This window comes from Trichosurus vulpecula, chromosome 6 (genome assembly GCF_011100635.1).
Source record: "Trichosurus vulpecula isolate mTriVul1 chromosome 6, mTriVul1.pri, whole genome shotgun sequence".
NCBI lineage: Eukaryota > Metazoa > Chordata > Mammalia > Diprotodontia > Phalangeridae > Trichosurus > Trichosurus vulpecula.
In genome coordinates, this window is record NC_050578.1 from 263,856,530 (window position 1) to 263,876,410 (window position 19,881).

The 19,881-nt window shown below is 34.7% G+C and overlaps 2 protein-coding genes across 2 annotated transcripts; both read left to right on the forward strand.

Moving 5' to 3' along the window:
- Window positions 1-249: 249 nt before the first annotated feature.
- LOC118853607 (olfactory receptor 8K1-like) lies at window positions 250-1,176 on the forward strand. The gene has a single exon (XM_036763766.1). The coding sequence runs from the start codon at window positions 250-252 to the stop codon at window positions 1,174-1,176; it is 927 nt and encodes a 308-aa protein (XP_036619661.1).
- Window positions 1,177-16,210: 15,034 nt separating this feature from the next.
- On the forward strand, window positions 16,211-17,176 carry LOC118855071 (olfactory receptor 8K3-like). The gene has a single exon (XM_036765195.1). It carries the CDS (start codon window positions 16,211-16,213, stop codon window positions 17,174-17,176), a length of 966 nt encoding a protein of 321 aa, XP_036621090.1.
- The last annotated feature ends 2,705 nt before the right edge of the window (window positions 17,177-19,881 follow it).

Genomic DNA, 19,881 nt, shown 5'->3' on the forward strand with positions numbered 1-19,881 from the left:
TTGTGAAATAGAACCATATTCACTTAGCTCTTAGTGGCAAGATGGTACTATGATATGAAATGATAGGAATTATTTCAATTTGAGTGAATTCACCTAAAGTGATTAAATCACACTGTAATTGGGTGGAAAAGTTTCTGCTCATTTTAACTAAGATACCTCAATACACTAACTGACTAATTATCTATGCAAATTGTACTCAAAAAAGGTGAATTTCTTTCATTCTCAGATTATCTTCCTGGGAGAGAAGAAATGATCAAGTTTAATGAGACCACTGGGAGCCAGGTGACTGAATTTATTCTCACTGGCATCACAAACAGTCCTGAGCTGCAGGGCCCCCTCTTTGTTGTGTTTTTCCTCAACTACATGGTCACAGCTCTGGGGAATCTGGGTATTATCATCTTAACCACTGTGGATTCCCACCTCCAAACCCCCATGTATTTTTTTCTCAGGCATCTGGCATTTGTTGATCTTGGCTATTCCACAGCTATCGGGCCAAAAATGCTGAATGGTTTTATAGAGGAGAAAAATATCATTTCTTATAATGGATGTGCAATACAAGTAGTATTCATTGGGATATTTATCACAAGTGAAATTTTTATCCTGTCATCCATGGCCTATGATCGCTATGTGGCCATCTGTAAACCCCTCCTATATATGGTCATCATGTCAGAAAGGGTTTGTTGGATCTTGGTGGCTATCTCATACCTCTATAGCACAATAGTATGCCTACTGATCACCACAAAGATTTTTATATCATCTTTCTGTAAATCAAATATATTACGATATTTCTACTGTGACTGTATGCTTATATTGTCCCTTATATGCTCAGACACAAGTGAGACTGAACTAATTATTATGACCTTTTCTGCAATTAATTTGGTTTCTTCCCTCTTGATTATCCTTGTCTCTTACATGCTCATTCTTGTGGCCATCCTCAGAATGAACTCTGCTGAGGGCAGGCACAAAGCCTTTTCCACCTGTGGCTCCCATCTCACTGTGGTGACTGTGTTCTATGGGACACTTCTCTTCATGTACCTGCAGCCTCAATCCAGCCATTCCTTTGACACAGACAAGATGGCCTCTGTGTTTTACACTCTGGTCATCCCCATGCTCAACCCTTTGATTTACAGTTTGAGGAACAAAGAGGTGAAAGGTGCCTTGAAAAGACTATTTTAAAAAATGATGTAAGCAACCTTTTAATTCCTAATGAAGAGTACAATTCCATTGCAATATAAGAAACATGTAAATTTCTCCTTTATTTCTTTGTCATTTTTTCCTTAATTCTTCTTTTAGAAAAAAATATATTTCTAATATGCAGTCAGATAATTACTGTTTGTTTCTTAGTATTAATTGCTAACCTTCAGAAACTCTTAGTTTAGTGCATCTTTTAATTGAAAAACCCATTAAAAGATTTAGTATAAAATATCTCTAAAAAATCTATGTCATTATATACTACAGTGGTTTGCAACATGTTGGAAAATCAATAAACAAATATTAAGACAATGCTGGAAGAAGGTATCATGCTAGGCATTGGGCATATACAGATTAAAAAAAATTCTTGTCATTAAAGATTCCCCCTACTTTATATTAATTACTAATTTTTGAAGCAAAATTTCATTGTTTTCTATTTTAAGTTTTAGATTTTTCATTCTTGTATTAGAATGGAAAGAACACTGGGATACACAGGGTGTCCTGCTTCAGATTTAAATTTCTAAAGCTCAAAGTGAATTAAAACTTTGTGGACATTTTGTACAATACTGGTAACTATGTTCAAATAACAGGTTTCTTACTTGTGAGCTGTGATATTAATGGCAATAAATTTGCTCTTTCAGGCTCACATACACCTATAAAACGTGGGAGTTTGATCATATACATTTTAAATGCCAATATAATTAAAATCTGTAATGCCATGAATCTATCCTTTGCGCTAACATTATCATTTTTACAACCAATACTCACAAGTCATGGGCTTTTCTCTCCAATATTATTGTGTCCTGCCTCTAATGACATTGGAGCTTATTGTCTATCCTGAACATTGGTTGCCCAAAATCGAACACGATGTTTCAAATGTGCTCTGCCCAGGGCAGAATGCAATCAGACTTTCACATTCCCAGCCAAGGTGCCATGTCTGTCTTAAATGAGACAATATTATCTTCCTTAGTTGATATATAACACCATAAACTCATATTCAAATTAGAATCCACTAAAAACTCGACATTTTCCTCAAAAGAATGCCTAAATATGCCTTTCTATTTCTTCACTTGTGAAGTTTTTTTTAAAGTCAAAACAAATATGACTTTACATTTGTCCCATTAGAATTCCTTCATATTATTAAATACATCAGGTTTAGGAATGGCTAGGAGAAAGTTCTTGTCTTGTATAAGAAAGAGTCCTAGTGGCATGACCTCACTGGTCATTTTATAGGCTCATTAAATAAGAAAGCATTTTATTTATCCATCTAATTGTTTTGAATTTTCCCTTGCTTCTTCTTCCAACTTCCAACCCAGAAGAAAATGTATGATTCTACATTACTCATTGTCACAACCTCTTCTATGGTTGTCTTCAATGAAAAAAGACATGAAGAAAAGTCTTGATCGGGTGTTCTGGGGAGGAAAGTAGAAATACTGACCTGGATATAGGAAGTCATGAAGAAGGAAAGCACTACGGAATTGTCTAATGATTTTGGTTTGAAATGTGTTAAAAAAATAAAATGCTATTGTCTTTTTGTAAGTACTGTGTTCTTCAGGGGTACTGCTATACACAAATAATGAAGCACAGGGTTTCCATTGGTCTGATAAGAAAACAGAATTATTTCATTAATGAGAGTTTCATTATTACAATATTTAAAAATATAGACTTTCCATACTGACTTTGTGATTCTCCAGATTTATATTAATTTCTATTGAAAAAAAATGATAGCTCTATTCCCCAGCAGTAATCCATTCCACCTGCCCTCAAGCCCTGTGAGTCAATACAGCTTCAGAGAATACCCTCTCCAAATGAGATCCTTACAATGGCAAAGTGGTTTACATAGAGCAGTTGTTTATATTAGTTTTTTTGTCTCAATTATCTGTTTTATTTTAAATAAATTATTTCACAGTATTTAGAATAATATTTAAGTTTTTTTCGTAATGCACATTTTAAGACAGGTCTAAGAAGAAAAAAAGATGAATGATAGCTGGCATTTGCAGAGAGTTGATAAACTTTCCCTCATTGAAACTTCAAAATAACCTTCTGAAGTAGCTTTTCTTTTCCTTTTTTTGGAGGGTGGATGGAGGATGTCAGGGCAATTGGGGTTAAGTGACTTGCCCAAGGTCACACGACTAGTAAGTGTGTCAAGTGTCTGAAGCTGGATTTGCACTCAGGTCCTCCTGACTCCAGTGCCAGTGCTCTACTCACTGTGCCACCTAGCTGCCCCTGAAGTATCTTTAATAGATATTTTAACACCATTTTACAGATTAAAAAAAACTCAGCCTTGAAAAAATTAAATTGCTGAGGTCATCTAGCCTTTAAGCATTGGGCACAAGTTTGGAACTAAGCCTTCCTGATTAAAGTCCAACATTTTGTTTTGTCTCTTACACTAGGAAACCTCTCAACTCAGAGAAATCTATTGCTAAATGTAAACATCAGTATTACAATCACCACTATCATTTGTCATCATCAATCCTTTTTTTCCTTCTCGTCCTTCATTTCGTGATTTTCATCAACATCATCATGATCAAATACACATTTCCCTAACAATTACTCATGTTTATCCACTGGATCAGGCACTATGCTACATGCACAAAAATATCAAGATCAGTGTTGTATCATATTTAAAGTATTTGTGAAAGTCGAAGTGAAAATGTATGGGAAGTGAATATGGTTATGGGAAGTACTGGGATCTAGAATCAATCAAAGAGAAACCAAAACTATATGTATTTGGAAGTCTACATTAAGTCAATAATCAATAAATTAATATCTAATAAGCACCCACAAAGTGCCAAGCACCAAGATAAATACTGAGTATTAAAAAAAAGCAAAAGAGAGTGCTGCCTTCAAGGAGCAGGCAATCTGAAGGTGGATACAATATGGAAACAAAGTAAATTATATATAAACAGGAAATAATCATTAAAGGGAAAGCACTTGAATTAGCAAGGCTTATGGAAGGCTTCCTATGGAAGGTAGGATTTTAGTTAAAACTTAAAAGATGCCAGTGTTCAGGAAGCAGAAGAGAGAAAATGTTCCAGATATGCAGTAATTGGTAAGAGAATGCCCAGAGGAGAGAGATGGAAGATCTTGTTTGCAGATCAGGCAGTTAACTCTGTGTCATTGGGTTGAAGAGTGGCAAGAAATACAGTTTAAGAAGATTAGAAAAAAGAGGGAGTTAGGCTAGGAAGTTTCAGAGTTATTAGATCCAAAGTATTCTAATATCAGTTTCTGATATCAGAAATATCAGTTCCTGGAAAACATTTTTGAGACTACCCAAATCCATTTGGATGAATTAATGAAAACATAATTTTAAACATATACTCTATACAGAACACTGGGATAAACATTTGGGACACAAAAGAAGTGGAAGACAATCCATACTCTCAAGGAGCTCAAATCTTAATAGGTAGAAACAATAAAAAAATTTTTTTCATCTGTAAGTTAAATGGAAAGAGCTTGTAATACTTAAAGTACAGCAGCAAAACATATGATAATGCCTCTTCTTTGATGTTATTTTAATATATCTTTCATAGGTTGAATTATACTTTTAAGAACTTTGGTGATGTATAGATTTCATCTCTAGGTCAACAATTGTGAATAGAAAACACACTGAAGGAAATGGCAGGTTACAACTCCAAGGTTGCTTTTTGGGATGATAGTGGGGGAAAAATGACTGGTTCTGAGGGATTACTGATACTATCAGAGCTCTTCTGTTTGTGTGTGTGTGTGTGTGTGTGTGTGTGTGTGTGTATGTATGTATATGTATGCACATATACATAGATATACATATATGTGTGTGTTTGTATATGTACACGTGTATGTGTGTGTGTGTGTGTGTGTGTGTGTGTGTGTGTGTGTGTAGGAAGGTAGTTATCTATGGGTACATATGTTGATAAGAATTGTTGGTCCATTCTCCACAGTAATTGATCCTCCCAAAGATAGCTTTAGGTACCAGGATTGAAACAGGGCTAGTTGTCTATATATAGTTGTCTATATACTAGATCAGAAAATAATACTCAAGGTATATATGAGGACTGCCTGACTCAACCTGTCTCCCAAACCTTTAGAAACAGGGCTTACTTGGGATACCACCACTAGCCTATCTGAATCTGCTGTTGTGGTACCAAGCTGAATGTTCTTTCTCTCCTCACTGTGCCATGCCAATAAAGTTGTGAGTGAACTCAGATATGGCTTGGTCACATAGGCAAAGTCTACCATGTCCATGTCATGTACATTGGGAGCCTTATCCTACTTAATTTTCAATGCCTAAACCAATTGGATTTTGCTCTATACTGGACTGGAGACATTCTTAGTTTATTCAAGATATTGGAATCTTATGAACACCATATACATATATATGGTATATATACACCCTATATATCTTGGAATTCAATACACACACATATATATACAAATATATACATGCATATACACACATACATATATACATATACACACATATAAAAATATACACATGCGTATGCATACATGTACATGCACACACATACATATGCATATATACAGATGTATACATACATGTAGCTATACATACATACATATGCACATTGTGCATATTTATATATGCAATACATGTGTATATGTGTATGTATATGTATGTGTGCATGTATATGTATGTATATGTGTATATATACCTACCTATACATACACATACATACATATACACGTATACATATAGACACAAACATATACGCACATTTATGTGTGTATGTATGTTTTTAACTGTCTAACAATATTTAGTAGTGGTGAGCCAGCACTGATACGTAAGATGTAAGATGTAACTTCAGATTAAAGTGAATCTATCATTATAAAACAGACAACAACATGGGAAAATAGGATATATATGCATTGAACCTAGTATTCAGACTTGATTGTCCATATAGCACCTAAGTAATGAGAAAGGTCTTCTAAACCTACTGCCATTTTGTTTTTTTGGTGAGACCGTTGGGGTTAACTGATTTGCCCCAGGATCACACAGCTAGTAATTGTCAAATGTCTGAGGTTGTGTCTGAACTCAAATTCTCCTGACTCTAGGGCCAGCGCTTTATTTAATGTGTCACCTAGCTGCCCTCTCACTTCCATTTTCTTTGAATTACAATCATATCTGGGAGCTTAATCGCTTCTTAGTAGTATAATATTTGGTCCCTTTTGTAGAGGCTACTCCTCGAAGGTGATATTTCATCTCCTTGAAATCCCATAGATAGCCAATGACTCTGGAAGCACTGATGTGGAGAAAAAAAAAAAACAGTAAGAAAATGCATGAAGTAATGGAGGTTTGGAAATCATAGTTCATAAAGGAGAGCATGTTTTGTGCTGAAAAGGGGACATATTATTTAAAATATTGGACCTGAAGCATAGGAGAGCACCAATTATCCTGGTGGTAGGAGATGCAGCTGGCCAAGATACTGTGCAGCATTCCTTTCTTGCGGTAGCTTTGGTCAGTATCACAATGATGATATGGCATTGTGAGGAAACTCTGTGCTTGGAATAATATGACAGGAACAGTATCAAAATCTGAAATTCACCAGGCATTGTGGGGAGAGACATGAAAGAGAACATATACACTGAAAATTTCATTCAGGACCTGAGGGGCCAGTATCAGTCGTGGTATGATGAGGTACAACACAGAGCTGGTAATGAAACATCTCTCCCCAGTGTCTAACAGTGTTAAGGTTGCATCATATGCATTACTTACACAGGGATATGTGACAATATAATATTTTAGATTTTTTTTAGATTTTAATCTAGATTTTAGATTTATTATTATCAAATTAGAAACTTAGATTTTAATTTATAATTATTAAGGATAAAATTAAAGATATACTTCTGGAGAGAACTGTCAATCTAAACCAAAGTTCAATGGTAAATAAATACTTGAGAAATTAATACTTTCAAAATACTTTTGAATTAGTAAAATTGACAAAAGTTTATATGCAAAAAAGCAATCCATTCTAAACTAAATATAGAGCCAAGTGGAAGTTTGGGCAGAAAAAAAGATTGCTAGCCAAGTCTCCTCTGTTTTTTCACCCAATACAAGCATCACTAGTGGCCTGAGAACAAGCTGGTTTTATGGGAACATGGAGAATCAGTCAGGCAGCCACAAGGATAATCTAGGACTCATTCTATGGTTGAATAGATTATCTCATTCACTGTCTATATCTGTATGTGTGGCTTGGGGCTGGAGAGGGGGATAGGGGAGTCTTTGTTCCTGGAATGTTATCAACAGTGCAATAGACAGGGAAGAGGAAGGAATATATGAATGATTCTCTTATTTCCAAAGGGCCAAACTCATCAAGATCATTCATCTCTGGTTAGAGAATAAAAGACTCATTCAAAAATTCTATATAAGCTATAAGTATGAAAATTGAACTCAATAGCCCACTCTTCAGACCTGACCTGGGATCACAAAGAACTGAGTTCTGATTCAGCCTGAGAATGATTACAAGTTCTTGTGACCCTGGGGAAGCATTTGAAGATCTGCTTCTGTTTTCTTATGTATAAAAGAGGGATAGTTATAGCACCTACCTCCTCAGATGGTTGTGCGGATCAAAAGAGAAAATAATTGTGAAGCACTTAGTGCAGTGCCTGACATAGAGTAAGCACCACTTAAATGTTAGCTATTATTATTATTGTCGTTATACTATTATATATTATTATACTCTACTAAAAATAATGTATTATTACATGATACTCCATAAGAAAGGCAAAGTGGATTTAGATCCTAAATATAAAAGGTGCATAATGGGAAAAAAAGATGAGAACAAGATTAGGTACTTATCATAGGTATTTCTGTCAACCAAGAAATCCACAAGAAGCAAGTATTCAGTCATACACACTGGTAGATACTGGACATACAAAAACAAGAATGAAAAATTAATGAATACTGAAAGGAATGAATGAAATTTGTTGAAGTGGTAATGTTTGCTAGAGCCAGAACTTGAATTTAGATCTTCTTGATTCCAAAGCCAGTCTTCCATCCACTGTGCAATACTCATCATCACATAATCATCTTTTATTTCTACTCATAGGTGCCAAATAACTGTGATGGAGACAGGATATACTATTGTTCTAAGTTTACTGCAAGTTTGTTGGATAGGGATACAAGAAGGATGGGTACATTGGAAAGGTCCAGCAAATATGTGTGGATGGTAATGACATTGTTAGACCAATCACTTCAAACAATTTATGTTTAGGTGTTAATGCTACTGCTTCATGTTCACAATGCATATACTTTGATACAAACTGTGATTATTGATAAAGTAAATAATTTGCAAATTAGAAAAACAAATAATTCTCCTGACTATTGCAAGGGGCTGGAGGGACTGCTTTGTTATTGTTGTTCTCATAGGGAATTGATATGTATCTATGTATTGGTGAGTGTTAATTCACTGGTAAGACCTACATTGAAGAAGTATTATTAAATATACTTCTTTGCAGAATTATAGGCAGTGCGTGGCACCCATTGAGATCATTATCAAAACTCAATGCTTTCTAACACCACAGGTAAGTCAGAAATTACAATTACTATTGCTATTATTCATTTTCTAACCAAGCCCTGGGGAAATGATACTTCAATGCATAAGGAAACACTTTGTCTGTAAATGAGCTTTATGTTTAGAGAAACAGAAGCACCTGGAATTTCTTTTTCATTTTAAACATGATTTTGAAAAATTATTATTAATTAGAAACAGGATGAAACATAAGCAAAAGCCATTAAATTTGTTGTAAATATTGTCATTTGGGGAAAATAATATTAACACATAAAATAAAAGTGAGGCTTTTGGGGAGCTTCCAGGCACCTCTGTTTGTTCATTTCTCTCCCCCATTACTTATTTTTTGTTTCTAGATCATATGTAATATTTCTTTCTTGATAAGCTTTTTCCCATTCATTGTTATTTAGTAGCCACTTATTAAACAATTGCTGTGTGCTGGAGACCAGGGTAGGTACTAGAGATTATAAGGAAATAACAAAACAGTCTCTTCCATGACAAAATTTGTGTTCTGCTGAGAGGAATTAACACAAGCATAACGCTAAGAAGCAGCAATATCCTTATGGGAGAAAAAGCAAGTTATAGATCTCATACCAGGTATATTTTCAACAATAATAGTGGGATGGGGAGTCCAGATGAAGTAAGTATTATTTCTTCAAATTCTCCAAATAGAAGGATTTTAGATAAGATGAAAATTCCTTACCAGAAAGGATATCTCTTACTGTTAATTTACATAGTGGATTGGGTGAAAGACACGGGACGCATCAGAATATTTTGTTGTCTGAGTCATTCATCTTTTCCCACACTACCATAATTTAGGGCTACTGATTTGAGTACTTCCTCATCTTTTCTAAATATATCTTTGTGATACTAGACTGGGTCTACTTCCTCCATTTCTCACTCAGCCAATCCACTCTTCTATCAACTAAGCAATATTAACTCACCACAAAATTATTAATGTCCCAAAATGGAATGTATTCTAGAATTATAGGTTCAGTTCTTTTGGCACTGATGTGTTCCATTTTCCAAAGCTCTTAAATGCCACCTGCAAAATGCTGACATTTCAAAAAAAATGGCATTTTTCACAAAAAGCCATCTAAACAATTATAGAAATATTAATGGCTTATGGGGAGCCTGAGCCAAGATAATAAGTAACAATTCTACCTAAATCAATTTACTAATTAAGTGCCATACCTTAAAAACATTTTATATACCTGGCAAAAAAATAACAAAATTCTTCTAGAAGAACAAAAATTCAAAAATATTAGTCATGCTGCAAAGAGAGAATCCACAATGAGAGAAACCATAAGAAAGAAGAAATAAAACAAAACAAAAAGAGAGCAAATAGTATTCTTCGATCTGCATTCAGACCCCATAGTTCTTTTTCTGGATATTAATAGCACTTTCCATCATGTGTCCTATAAAGTTGTCTTAAATCCTTGCTTTGTTGAGGAGTCCAAGTCTATCAAGGTTACTCACTGTACAATGTCACTGTAACCATGTACAATGTTCTCTGGTTTTGTTTACTTCACTCAGTGTCAGTTCATGTAAGTCTTTCCAGGTTTTTCTGAAGTCTGCCTGCTCATCATTTGTTACGGAACAATAGTATTCCATTACATTTGTATTCTACAACTTGTTCAGCCATTCCCCAATTGATGATCATCCCCTCAATTTCCAGTTCTTGGCCACCACAGAAGAGCTACTATAAGTATGCTTGTATATGTGGGTGCTTTTCCCATTTGTATGATCCTTTTGAGATACAGACCTAGAAGTGGTATTGTTGGGTCAAAGGTTATGCACATTTTTAAAGCCCTCTGGGCATAGCTCCAAATTGCTCTGTAGGATGGTTGTATCTGTTCACAGCTCTAATAACAATGCATTAGTATTCCAATTTTCCCATCTTCTCCAACATTTACAATTTTCTTGTTTTGTCATATTAGACAATCTGATAGGTCTGATGTGGTACCTCTGAGTTGTTTTGATTGGCATTTCTCTTAACCTATCCCATGCCACCAAGAGTTCCTCCCTTATCCTTTCCCTCTCCACCCTATCCCCTTGCCTTCTCATTCTTTTCTGAATTTAGAAGACATTTATACCCTTCTAGATATATATTGTTCCCTCTTTAATCCATTTCTGATGAGAGTAAGATCTCAGCACTACCCACCTTACCCCACTACTAGCTTCTTCTGTATCATTTTTCCCCTTTTATGCTTCATTTTTATCAAATAATTTCCTCCTTTTTATCTCTCTCTACAGTATTTTTACAATCACCCCATTATATTCAGCTCAGCCCAAACCTTTCTTTCAAACTACTCAAATGATGAAGGCAGTCATAAGAGTATTGGTTATATTTCCACATATAAAATGTAAACAACTTTACCTCATTGATTTCCTCATAATTGGTCTTTAATGTTATGTATGTGTATATATATATATATATATATATGTGTGTGTGTGTGTGTGTGTGTGTGTGTGTGTGTGTATGTCAAAATTTCCCTTAAGTTCTGCTCTTCCTGTCATAAATACCTGAAATACCTGAAAGTATTTCAGATTGTTAAATGTTCTGTTTTCCATTCAAGATTTTATTTACGTTTGCTTGGTCAGTTACCCTTGGTTGTAACCCCAGATCTTTTGCTCTATAAAATATAATGTTCCAAGATGTATGGTCCTTCAACATAGTATCTGGTAGGTCTTGTGTAATCCTTATTGTAGCTCTATGATATTCAAATTGTTTTATTTTCTTTTTGTTTCCTGGAGTCTTCTCAAATTATCTTAGAGGAACAACTGCTTTACCCTGACTTTTGTTCATTTCTGCTGCTCTACCTTCCCTCTGAGGTGATATTCTGTCTTTCTTTTTTTGATGGAGGAAATTTGGAGAGCTGAAAGTATTCTGACCTACTCTGCCATCTTCCCAGAATCCTCTTTTCATTTCTTTTCCCAATTTTCCTTCTACCTTTCTTATTTGATTTGAAAGATTTTCCTCTTTTTTCCAGAGTCAAAATCATCAAGATTATTCATTACTCATTAAGTATACAAAAATTATTTTAGAATTCTACATAAGCCATAAGCATGAAGAATTGAACTCAATAGACTACTGTTTACTAAAGCTGATAATATGAATTATGGTGTTAAGAACTCCTTTTGTGAGAAAAAAATAATGTAAAAAACCCTACAGGAATAGTACAAAGCAGTTTGGAAGAAATTAGGTGTAGACTAGCACTGATACAAGGGCAGAGTGGATAGAGCACTAGTTCTGGAGTGCAAAGACCTGAGTTAAAATTCAGTTTGAGAATGATCAGGAGCTCTGTGACCCTGGGCAAGTCTTTAAACATCTGGCTGAGCTTCTTTGTGTGTAAAATGGAGGGAAATTATGTCACCTACCTCTCTGAATTGGTGTGAGCATTGAATGAGAAAATAATTGTAAAGTACTTAGTGGAGTACCTGTCAGGGTAAGCACTATTTAAGTATTAGTTATTATTATTCTTATCACTATCATTGTTACTATTATTATTATACTATATTCCATAGAAATTCAAAAAGGATTTAGGATCTAAGTATAAAAGGTACATCATGAAACAAAAACAGAAGAGATCAAGATAAGGTACTTGGAGATATTGCTGTCAATCCAGCAATTGACACAAAGCAAGCATTCTGTCATACACCCTGTGTATACAAAGACAAGAGTGAACAAATCAATGAATACAGAAAAGAATGGATGAAGTTCGTGGAGGTGGATCATGTGTACCAGAGTCAGAACATGAACTTAGGTCTTCACGATACTAAGGACAGCCTTCTATCCATTGTGCAATAATCATAACAGAATTATTTTTCATTACCATGCAGTGATGCTAAATAACTATGATGGAAAGAGAGTAAGTTCCTGGGACAGAGATTCAACAAGGATTCACACATGCCCAGTAAATATGTGTGGATGATGATGACATTAGGAGATTAATCACCTGATCCCTTCAAAAATAATGCATTAGATATTAATATAGCTCTTTCACATATACAATGCATATACTTTGAAAAAAATTGTGGTTAATGAAAAAAGTAACTAATTTGCAAATTGGAAAAAAATAATCTTTCTCACTACTGAAATGGCCTGGATGGCCTGTATAAATTGTTTATACACATAGGAATGTGATGGGCATCTGTGTATTGGTCAGTGTCAATTCATTGGTAAGACCTACCTTGAAGAAGGGTGTTGTTAAATACAAATCAATGCAGAACTTGTCGGCAGTGCTTGGCAACCATTCAGATCATTACCAAAAGTCATTGCTTTCCAATAACACAAGTCACAGCATGTAACTGATGTTGCTAATATGCATTTTTTGTAATCAGGCCCCTGGGAAATGATGCTTCAATGCATCAGCAAACACTTTGTTAGGAAATAAGCTTTATCTTTAGCAAAACCAAAAGCCTTAGAATTCTTTTCATTTTAAACATAAATTTTATTTTAATAGTTTATTAGAATCAGAATGAAACAAGCAAAATTCATTAAACTTGTGTTATAATTATTGTCATATAGCAGGAAAAACCTGTCAATACATAAAATGAAACTAATGCTTTTTGGGAGCTTCTATCCACTTTGTTTCTCCATTTATCTCCCCCAATTACTCTGTTGATTCTAGATCACATGTCCTCTCTTTAATGTCCACATAGTAAACAACTGCAATATTCTGGGGATCAGGAAAGGTACTATAGGTTAGAAGGTAATAGCCAAACAGTCACTATACTAAAGAAAGTTGTGTTCTACTGGGAGGAATCAACACGTACATAATGCTGAGAAGGAGCAATAAACTTAAACATAAAAGACAAGCTATGGATCTCACACCAGACATATATTAAATAAGAATTTTGTTTGGATAGTGAGTCCAGATGAAGCCAATATCACAGCTTCTTCAGATTGTGTATGGGACAGGATTTGAGATAAGTGAGAAAACTCCTTACCAAAGAGGGTATAAATTCCTGTTAATTCACATAGTAGATTAAGCAAAACATATGGGATGTATCAAAATATTTTATCATCTGAGCCATGTATCTTCTCCTAAATTCCATAATTTAAGGCTACTGATTTGAGTACCTTCTCATCTTACTTACATATATCTTTGTGATACTAGCCTGGATATACATCCTTCATTCCTTATTCAGCCAAAGTAGCCTTATATCCACTAAGCTATATGAATTCATCACAAAATAATAGAGAGGACTGCCTCTATGGCTATGGTTTCATTTCTTTTGACATTGTTGGTTTCCATGTTCTAAAGTTATAAAACGTCACCTGTAAAATATTGATATTTAAAAAAGATGGCATGTTTTCACACAAAGACAGATCTAAACAATATCAGATATATTAAAGGTTTATGGGTAGGTTGAGCTAATAAAATGAAAAATGATAATTATACCTAAACCTATTTGCTAATTCAGTGGCATAACAATAAAATTATCAAAGAAGTATTTTGTAGAACTTGGAAAAATAACAAAATTCTTCATGAAGATCAAAAGTCAAGAATATCAAAGGAATCAATAAAAATGGTGAAGAATGGTGACCTAGGAATACCAGATTTCAAACTCTAATACGAAATGCCCATTATCAAAATAATCTTCTACTAATGAATAGAGAGGTGGATCAGTTTAATATATTATTTACACAATTCACAGTTGTAAAATATTATAGTAATCAAATGTTTTAGAAGCTCAGAGATCTAAGTTTGGGGTGGAGGGAAGAACTTGTATTTTCTAAAAATTAGTGGGAAAAGTAGAAAATGGTTTGGCAGAATGTAGGCATAGACCAACACTGCATACAACAAAAGAATACAATATCAAAATGGGTACATATTTTAGACATAGAGGATGATATCATAAGTAAATTAGAGAAGCATAGGAAGAGTTGCCTCTCAGATCTATGGATAAGGGAAGATTTTATGACAAAATAAGAGATAGGATATTGGGAGATAAAATGTTAAACTTTGGCACTACATGTTCCTCCTCCTCTCAGCCTTTAGTACGCAGGTGGTTAAAATAAATAGATTGTCTATAGACCACTTCCATAAGTCTATGTATTGTCCCTAGGGTTGATGAGATTATGGTATATAATGTACAAAAAGAAACCTGGAACATGGAAGATATTTAATAAATGCTGCATTGAATTATGTAAAGCAGTAAGCAGTGTCACTTATTTATTTGGGGGCAATTTTCATGACATTATCATGTGAAGTTCATTAAACTTCTCCATTGCCCCAGGGATGTGGCCTCATAGGGACAGAGGAAACCATAAATTCTGACTCTAACAACTGGCAGTACAGATAACATTAACAAGCCGCAAAAGATTCTACCTTCCAGATAAGCAGGTAACTTTATTCCTTGTTGTGAACATATCAGTGCAATAGGCATTAAAATATTGAGTCCAAGTAACTAAGATTAAAAAACTGATCACTATGCATACTGTGGGGGTAAATGGGACAATTCAGGGGCCGTGGAATGAATTCACTCAAATTGAAATAGCTAATTTCCTTCTGGCTAAGCGATCAGATGACAGTTATGAACTGTGACATTCTGCAATCAGAGAAAACAAAGAGCTTTCGTCGTGGGATACTGATAGCTAATAATATATGGGATCAGAGTGATCTTTGAGATTAAGGCTATGTAACTGATCATCATCTGAAGAAACATTTTTTAAAGTCTTTTCATGTCTCTTGGAATGAAATTCATTTAAAAACCAAAATTTTTAGCCTAGTTCACCTTCATAATTCAGGCAGAAAAAAAATATTTTCTCTCTAATAAGGTAAGGGGAAGGGAGGCTAATGAGAGTCAGTAGTCTCCAGGGATGTCATATAATTAATGACTGCATGAGCTAGAGACCTTTACCTTTAATGGTTTAGGGCACTCTTAAAAAGGAAATTTCATCTCTCGGCATGAGGCATCACTTTGCAGACTATAGTCATAGACAATGACCCAACAACTGGAAGGTTACATGACTAGCAAATTGTTACTTAGAAAAATGTTGGTTATAGTTTTTAATCCATGTATTCTAAGTTTCAAATCCAATTTCATACTTACTTCACCACAATTCCTCTACGAGGTGGTCTTATATGTTCTATTCTCCTTTAATATCCTATTATAATATTTGACCTGCTGATTAGTTAAAATATTTTAAAATATATTTACAATGTTATCCTGAATCCTCACTTGAGGATAGGTAGTTTCAATCTTTTTTATAAAATAAAACACATTCATTTTCCTTTGGGGAGAGGATGTTGATATGATATGATGTGGCATGACATGTTGTGATAGGAAGTGATGTGATATCGAATTATAAGAGATAAAATTATTACAATTTGAGTGAATATACCACATAGCACCTAAATTGATAAAATCACAATTTAATTGAGGGGGAAAATTTATGCCCATGTTATCTAAGACATTTCCACACATTAACTGCTTAATTATGTATTCAAACATTCCTCAGAGAAGGCTACTTCCTTTTATTCTCAGATTATGTTCCTTGGATGGAAGAAATGGTCAAATTGAATGAAACCACAGGTAGCCAGGTGACTGAATTCATTCTCATGGGCATCACAAACCGCCCTGAGCTACAGGGGCCCTTCTTTGTTGTGTTTTTCCTCAACTATATGGCTATATCTCTTGGAAACCTGGGCATTATCATCCTAACCAGTGTTGATTCCCACCTCCAAACCCCAATGTACTTTTTTCTCCGGCATCTGGCATTTGTTGATCTTGGTTATTCCACAGCTATTGGACCAAAAATGCTAGTTGGTTTCATAGAGGAGAAAAATATAATTTCCTATAATGGGTGTGCAATACAGCTAGTTTTCATTGTGATTTTTATTACCAGTGAACTTTTTATCTTGTCAGCCATGGCCTATGACCGCTATGTGGCTATCTGTAAGCCCCTCCTTTATATGGTCATTGTATCAGACAGAGTATGTTGGATCTTGGTGGCTCTCTCATACCTCTATAGCATCATGGTATCCCTACTTGTAGCAATAAAGCTTTTTAAATCATCTTTTTGTAAATCAAATGTAATAAGACATTTCTACTGTGATGGTCTTCCTCTATTGTCCATTCTGTGCTCAGACACAAGTGAGATTGAACTAATCATTATGATCTTTGCCGCATTTAATTTTGTTTCTTCCCTCTTGATTATCCTGGTCTCCTACATGCTCATTCTTGTGGCCATCATCAGGATGAACTCAGCTGAGGGTAGGGAGAAAGCCTTCTCCACTTGTGGCTCTCATCTAACAGTGGTTATTATATTCTATGGGACACTTGTCTTCATGTATCTGCAGCCCCAATCTAGCCATTCCTTTGACACAGACAAGATGGCCTCTGTGTTTTACACTCTGGTCATTCCCATGCTCAACCCTTTGATTTACAGCTTGAGGAACAAAGAAATGAAAGGTGCCTTGAAAAGACTGTTTAAAAAATGTTTTAAGCATTCTTTCAATGCCTAATATAGAGTGTGATTCCATTGCATTATTGGAAGCAAGTAAATTTATGTTTGATTTCTTTGGCAACTCATTCCTGATTCTTCCCTCATCTTTTAGAGAAAAAAAAATTTATCTTAATATTCAGAGAACAATTTCTATTGTCAGGTTTTTTGAGGTAACCTCTAATAAATCCTAATTTAATGGATCATTTAATTGAATGGATCCATTAAAGGATTTACTACAAAATATCTCCATAAAACAATCTATTCTATTATATAGTACAATAGTGAACTGCTTAAGTTTGAAGTGTTCTTGCCTGGGAAAATCAATTAACCATTTAGAAAACGCTGGCACCAAGTACTGTTCTAGGCATTTGAATACTTAAAAATAGTTCTTGCCATTAACATACTTATGTTTTATTAAGAGAAACAACATTTACATGAGCCCCACAATCTCTGCCACAGCAGCTAACCTGCTCTTAAATATCTCTTACTGCTAAGAACTTAATCCTATTATATCTTCAATTTCCTCCTCTCTGACTTCCAGCCATTGCTCCTGGTCTTCCCTGGGAAACTGAACAAGTTGATTGCCTCTTCTTTGTAATAATCATTCAAATTCTTGGAGAAAATTTTCATCTTTCCCCATAGCTCCAGTATGAGAACTTTCATTCTTGTGATAGAGTGGGAGAAAAACACAACACTGGGATAGACAGGGTGTCACAAAAATCCTAGCACAGATTTAAGTTTCTAAAGATTAAAATGAGTTAAGTCTTTTTGGGAAATTCTGTACATTTTCAGGACCTTGGTTCAAATAACAAGCCTGTTATTTGTGACCTGTGGTATTCTGGGCAATAAGTTTATCCTCTGACTGACACTCATCTATAAAATGTGGGAGTTTGATTATGCAAATTTTGAGCTCTATTACAGTTATAAATTTATGAAGCCATGAACCCATTCTTTGTGCTAGCAACAGAATATCACCAAGTGACCCTCACATATCATACGCTTTTGTCCCTTCATTATTATTCTTCCTCTCTCTGTTAACTCTACAGCTTATTAATGTCCATCTTGAACTTTTGGTCTGGTCAAGGCAAAATGCAACTCAGCTGTCTTGTCTTATACCTTCCTTAGTTTAAATATAACACCATATACTCATATTGAAGATCGAATCCAGTAAGAACTCCAGGTTTTCTTCAAGAGAATGCTCACATATACTTTTCTTTCCTATGATTCACTTGTGAAGCTTTAATTTTTTTTTCCAATATAAGACTTCACATTTGTGTGATTGAATTCCTTTATGTTTTTAATCTCAAGTTAATACATATAAGATTTAGGAAGTGCTAGGAGAGTGTTCTTGTCTTACATAGAGGGAGAAGCCTAGAGGCAGAACTTCACCAGAGGTTTTATGGGTTGAATAAGTAAGGAAATAACTGGTTGTTAGATATATCTGTTTTGAATTTTCTCTTGCTCCTTCTTCCAACTTCTACCTAAAAAGAAGAAATGCGGTTCTACAATATTCAGCCGGACAGCCTCTTTTCTAGTTTTCTTCAGTGATGAAGGACTTGGGGAAGATTTTTGATCAGGTCCTCTGGTGATGGAACTTGAAATACTTGCCTGGATATGTGAAATCATGAGGAGTGAAAGTGCTCTTGATTTGTCTAGTGCTTTTCATGTGAAATATCTGTAAAATTATGTGGTGCATATATACCCCAAATCAGATGGCTTATCGTCTCAGCAAGGGGTTAGGAGAGGGAAGGAGGGACAGAGTTTGGAACTCAAAACTTTTAAATTGAATTTAAATTTTAATCTGCAATTTAGGGAAAATAAAATATTATTTAAGAATAAAATAAAAATTTTAAAAGTGCTGATAATTGTCTTTTCATTGTCTTTGTGCTTTTATTCAGGATAAGTATTGTGCATAAACATTGTAGGATAAGATTTTCATTTTTCTTTTTTTTAAATTAATATTTTTTATTTTTAGTTTACAACACTCAGTTCTGCATGATTTTGAGTTCCAGATTTTCTTCTCCTCATTCCTCCCCTTCCCAAGATGGCATGGAATCCAATATATCTTCTACATGTAACTTCACATTAAACTTATTTACACAGTAGTGAAGTTGTAAAGAAGAATTATCACCAGTGGAATGAATCATGAGAAAGAAGAAACAAAACCAAAAAAAAAAATGAAAGCAAAAGAGAAAAAAAAAACAAAGGAAAAAAAGAGAGCAAATAGTTTGCCACAATCTGCATTCAGACTCCATAGTTCTCTCTCTGGATGTAGCTAGCTCTATCCATCATGAGTCCTTTGGAGTTGTCTTTAAACCTAGTATTGCTGAGAAGAGCCAAGTCTATCAAGGTTAGTCATCACAGAATCAATATATCTGTGGTTGTGTATAATGTTCTCCTGGTTCTACTCCACTCACCCAGCATCATATCACGTAGGTTTTTACAGGTTATTATGAAGTCTGTATCTTCCCCATTTCTTACAGCACAGTAGTATTCCATTACATACAAATACCACAACTTGTTCAGCTATTCCCCAATTGATGGGCATTCCCTTGATTTCCAATTCTTTGCTACCATAAAATGAGTCGCTACAAATATTTTATTACATACAGGTCCCTTTCCCATTTGTATGATTCTTTGGGATACAGTGCAAGAAGTGGTTTTGCTGGGTCAAAGGGTATGCACATTTCTGTAGCCCTTTGGGCATAGTTCCAAATTGCTCTC

What these genes read in the sequence shown, in the direction of transcription:
- LOC118853607 (XM_036763766.1), top strand. Translation starts at nt 250, where the DNA reads ATGATCAAGTTTAATGAGACCACTGGGAGCCAGGTGACTGAATTTATT.
- LOC118855071 (XM_036765195.1), top strand. Translation starts at nt 16,211, where the DNA reads ATGGAAGAAATGGTCAAATTGAATGAAACCACAGGTAGCCAGGTGACT.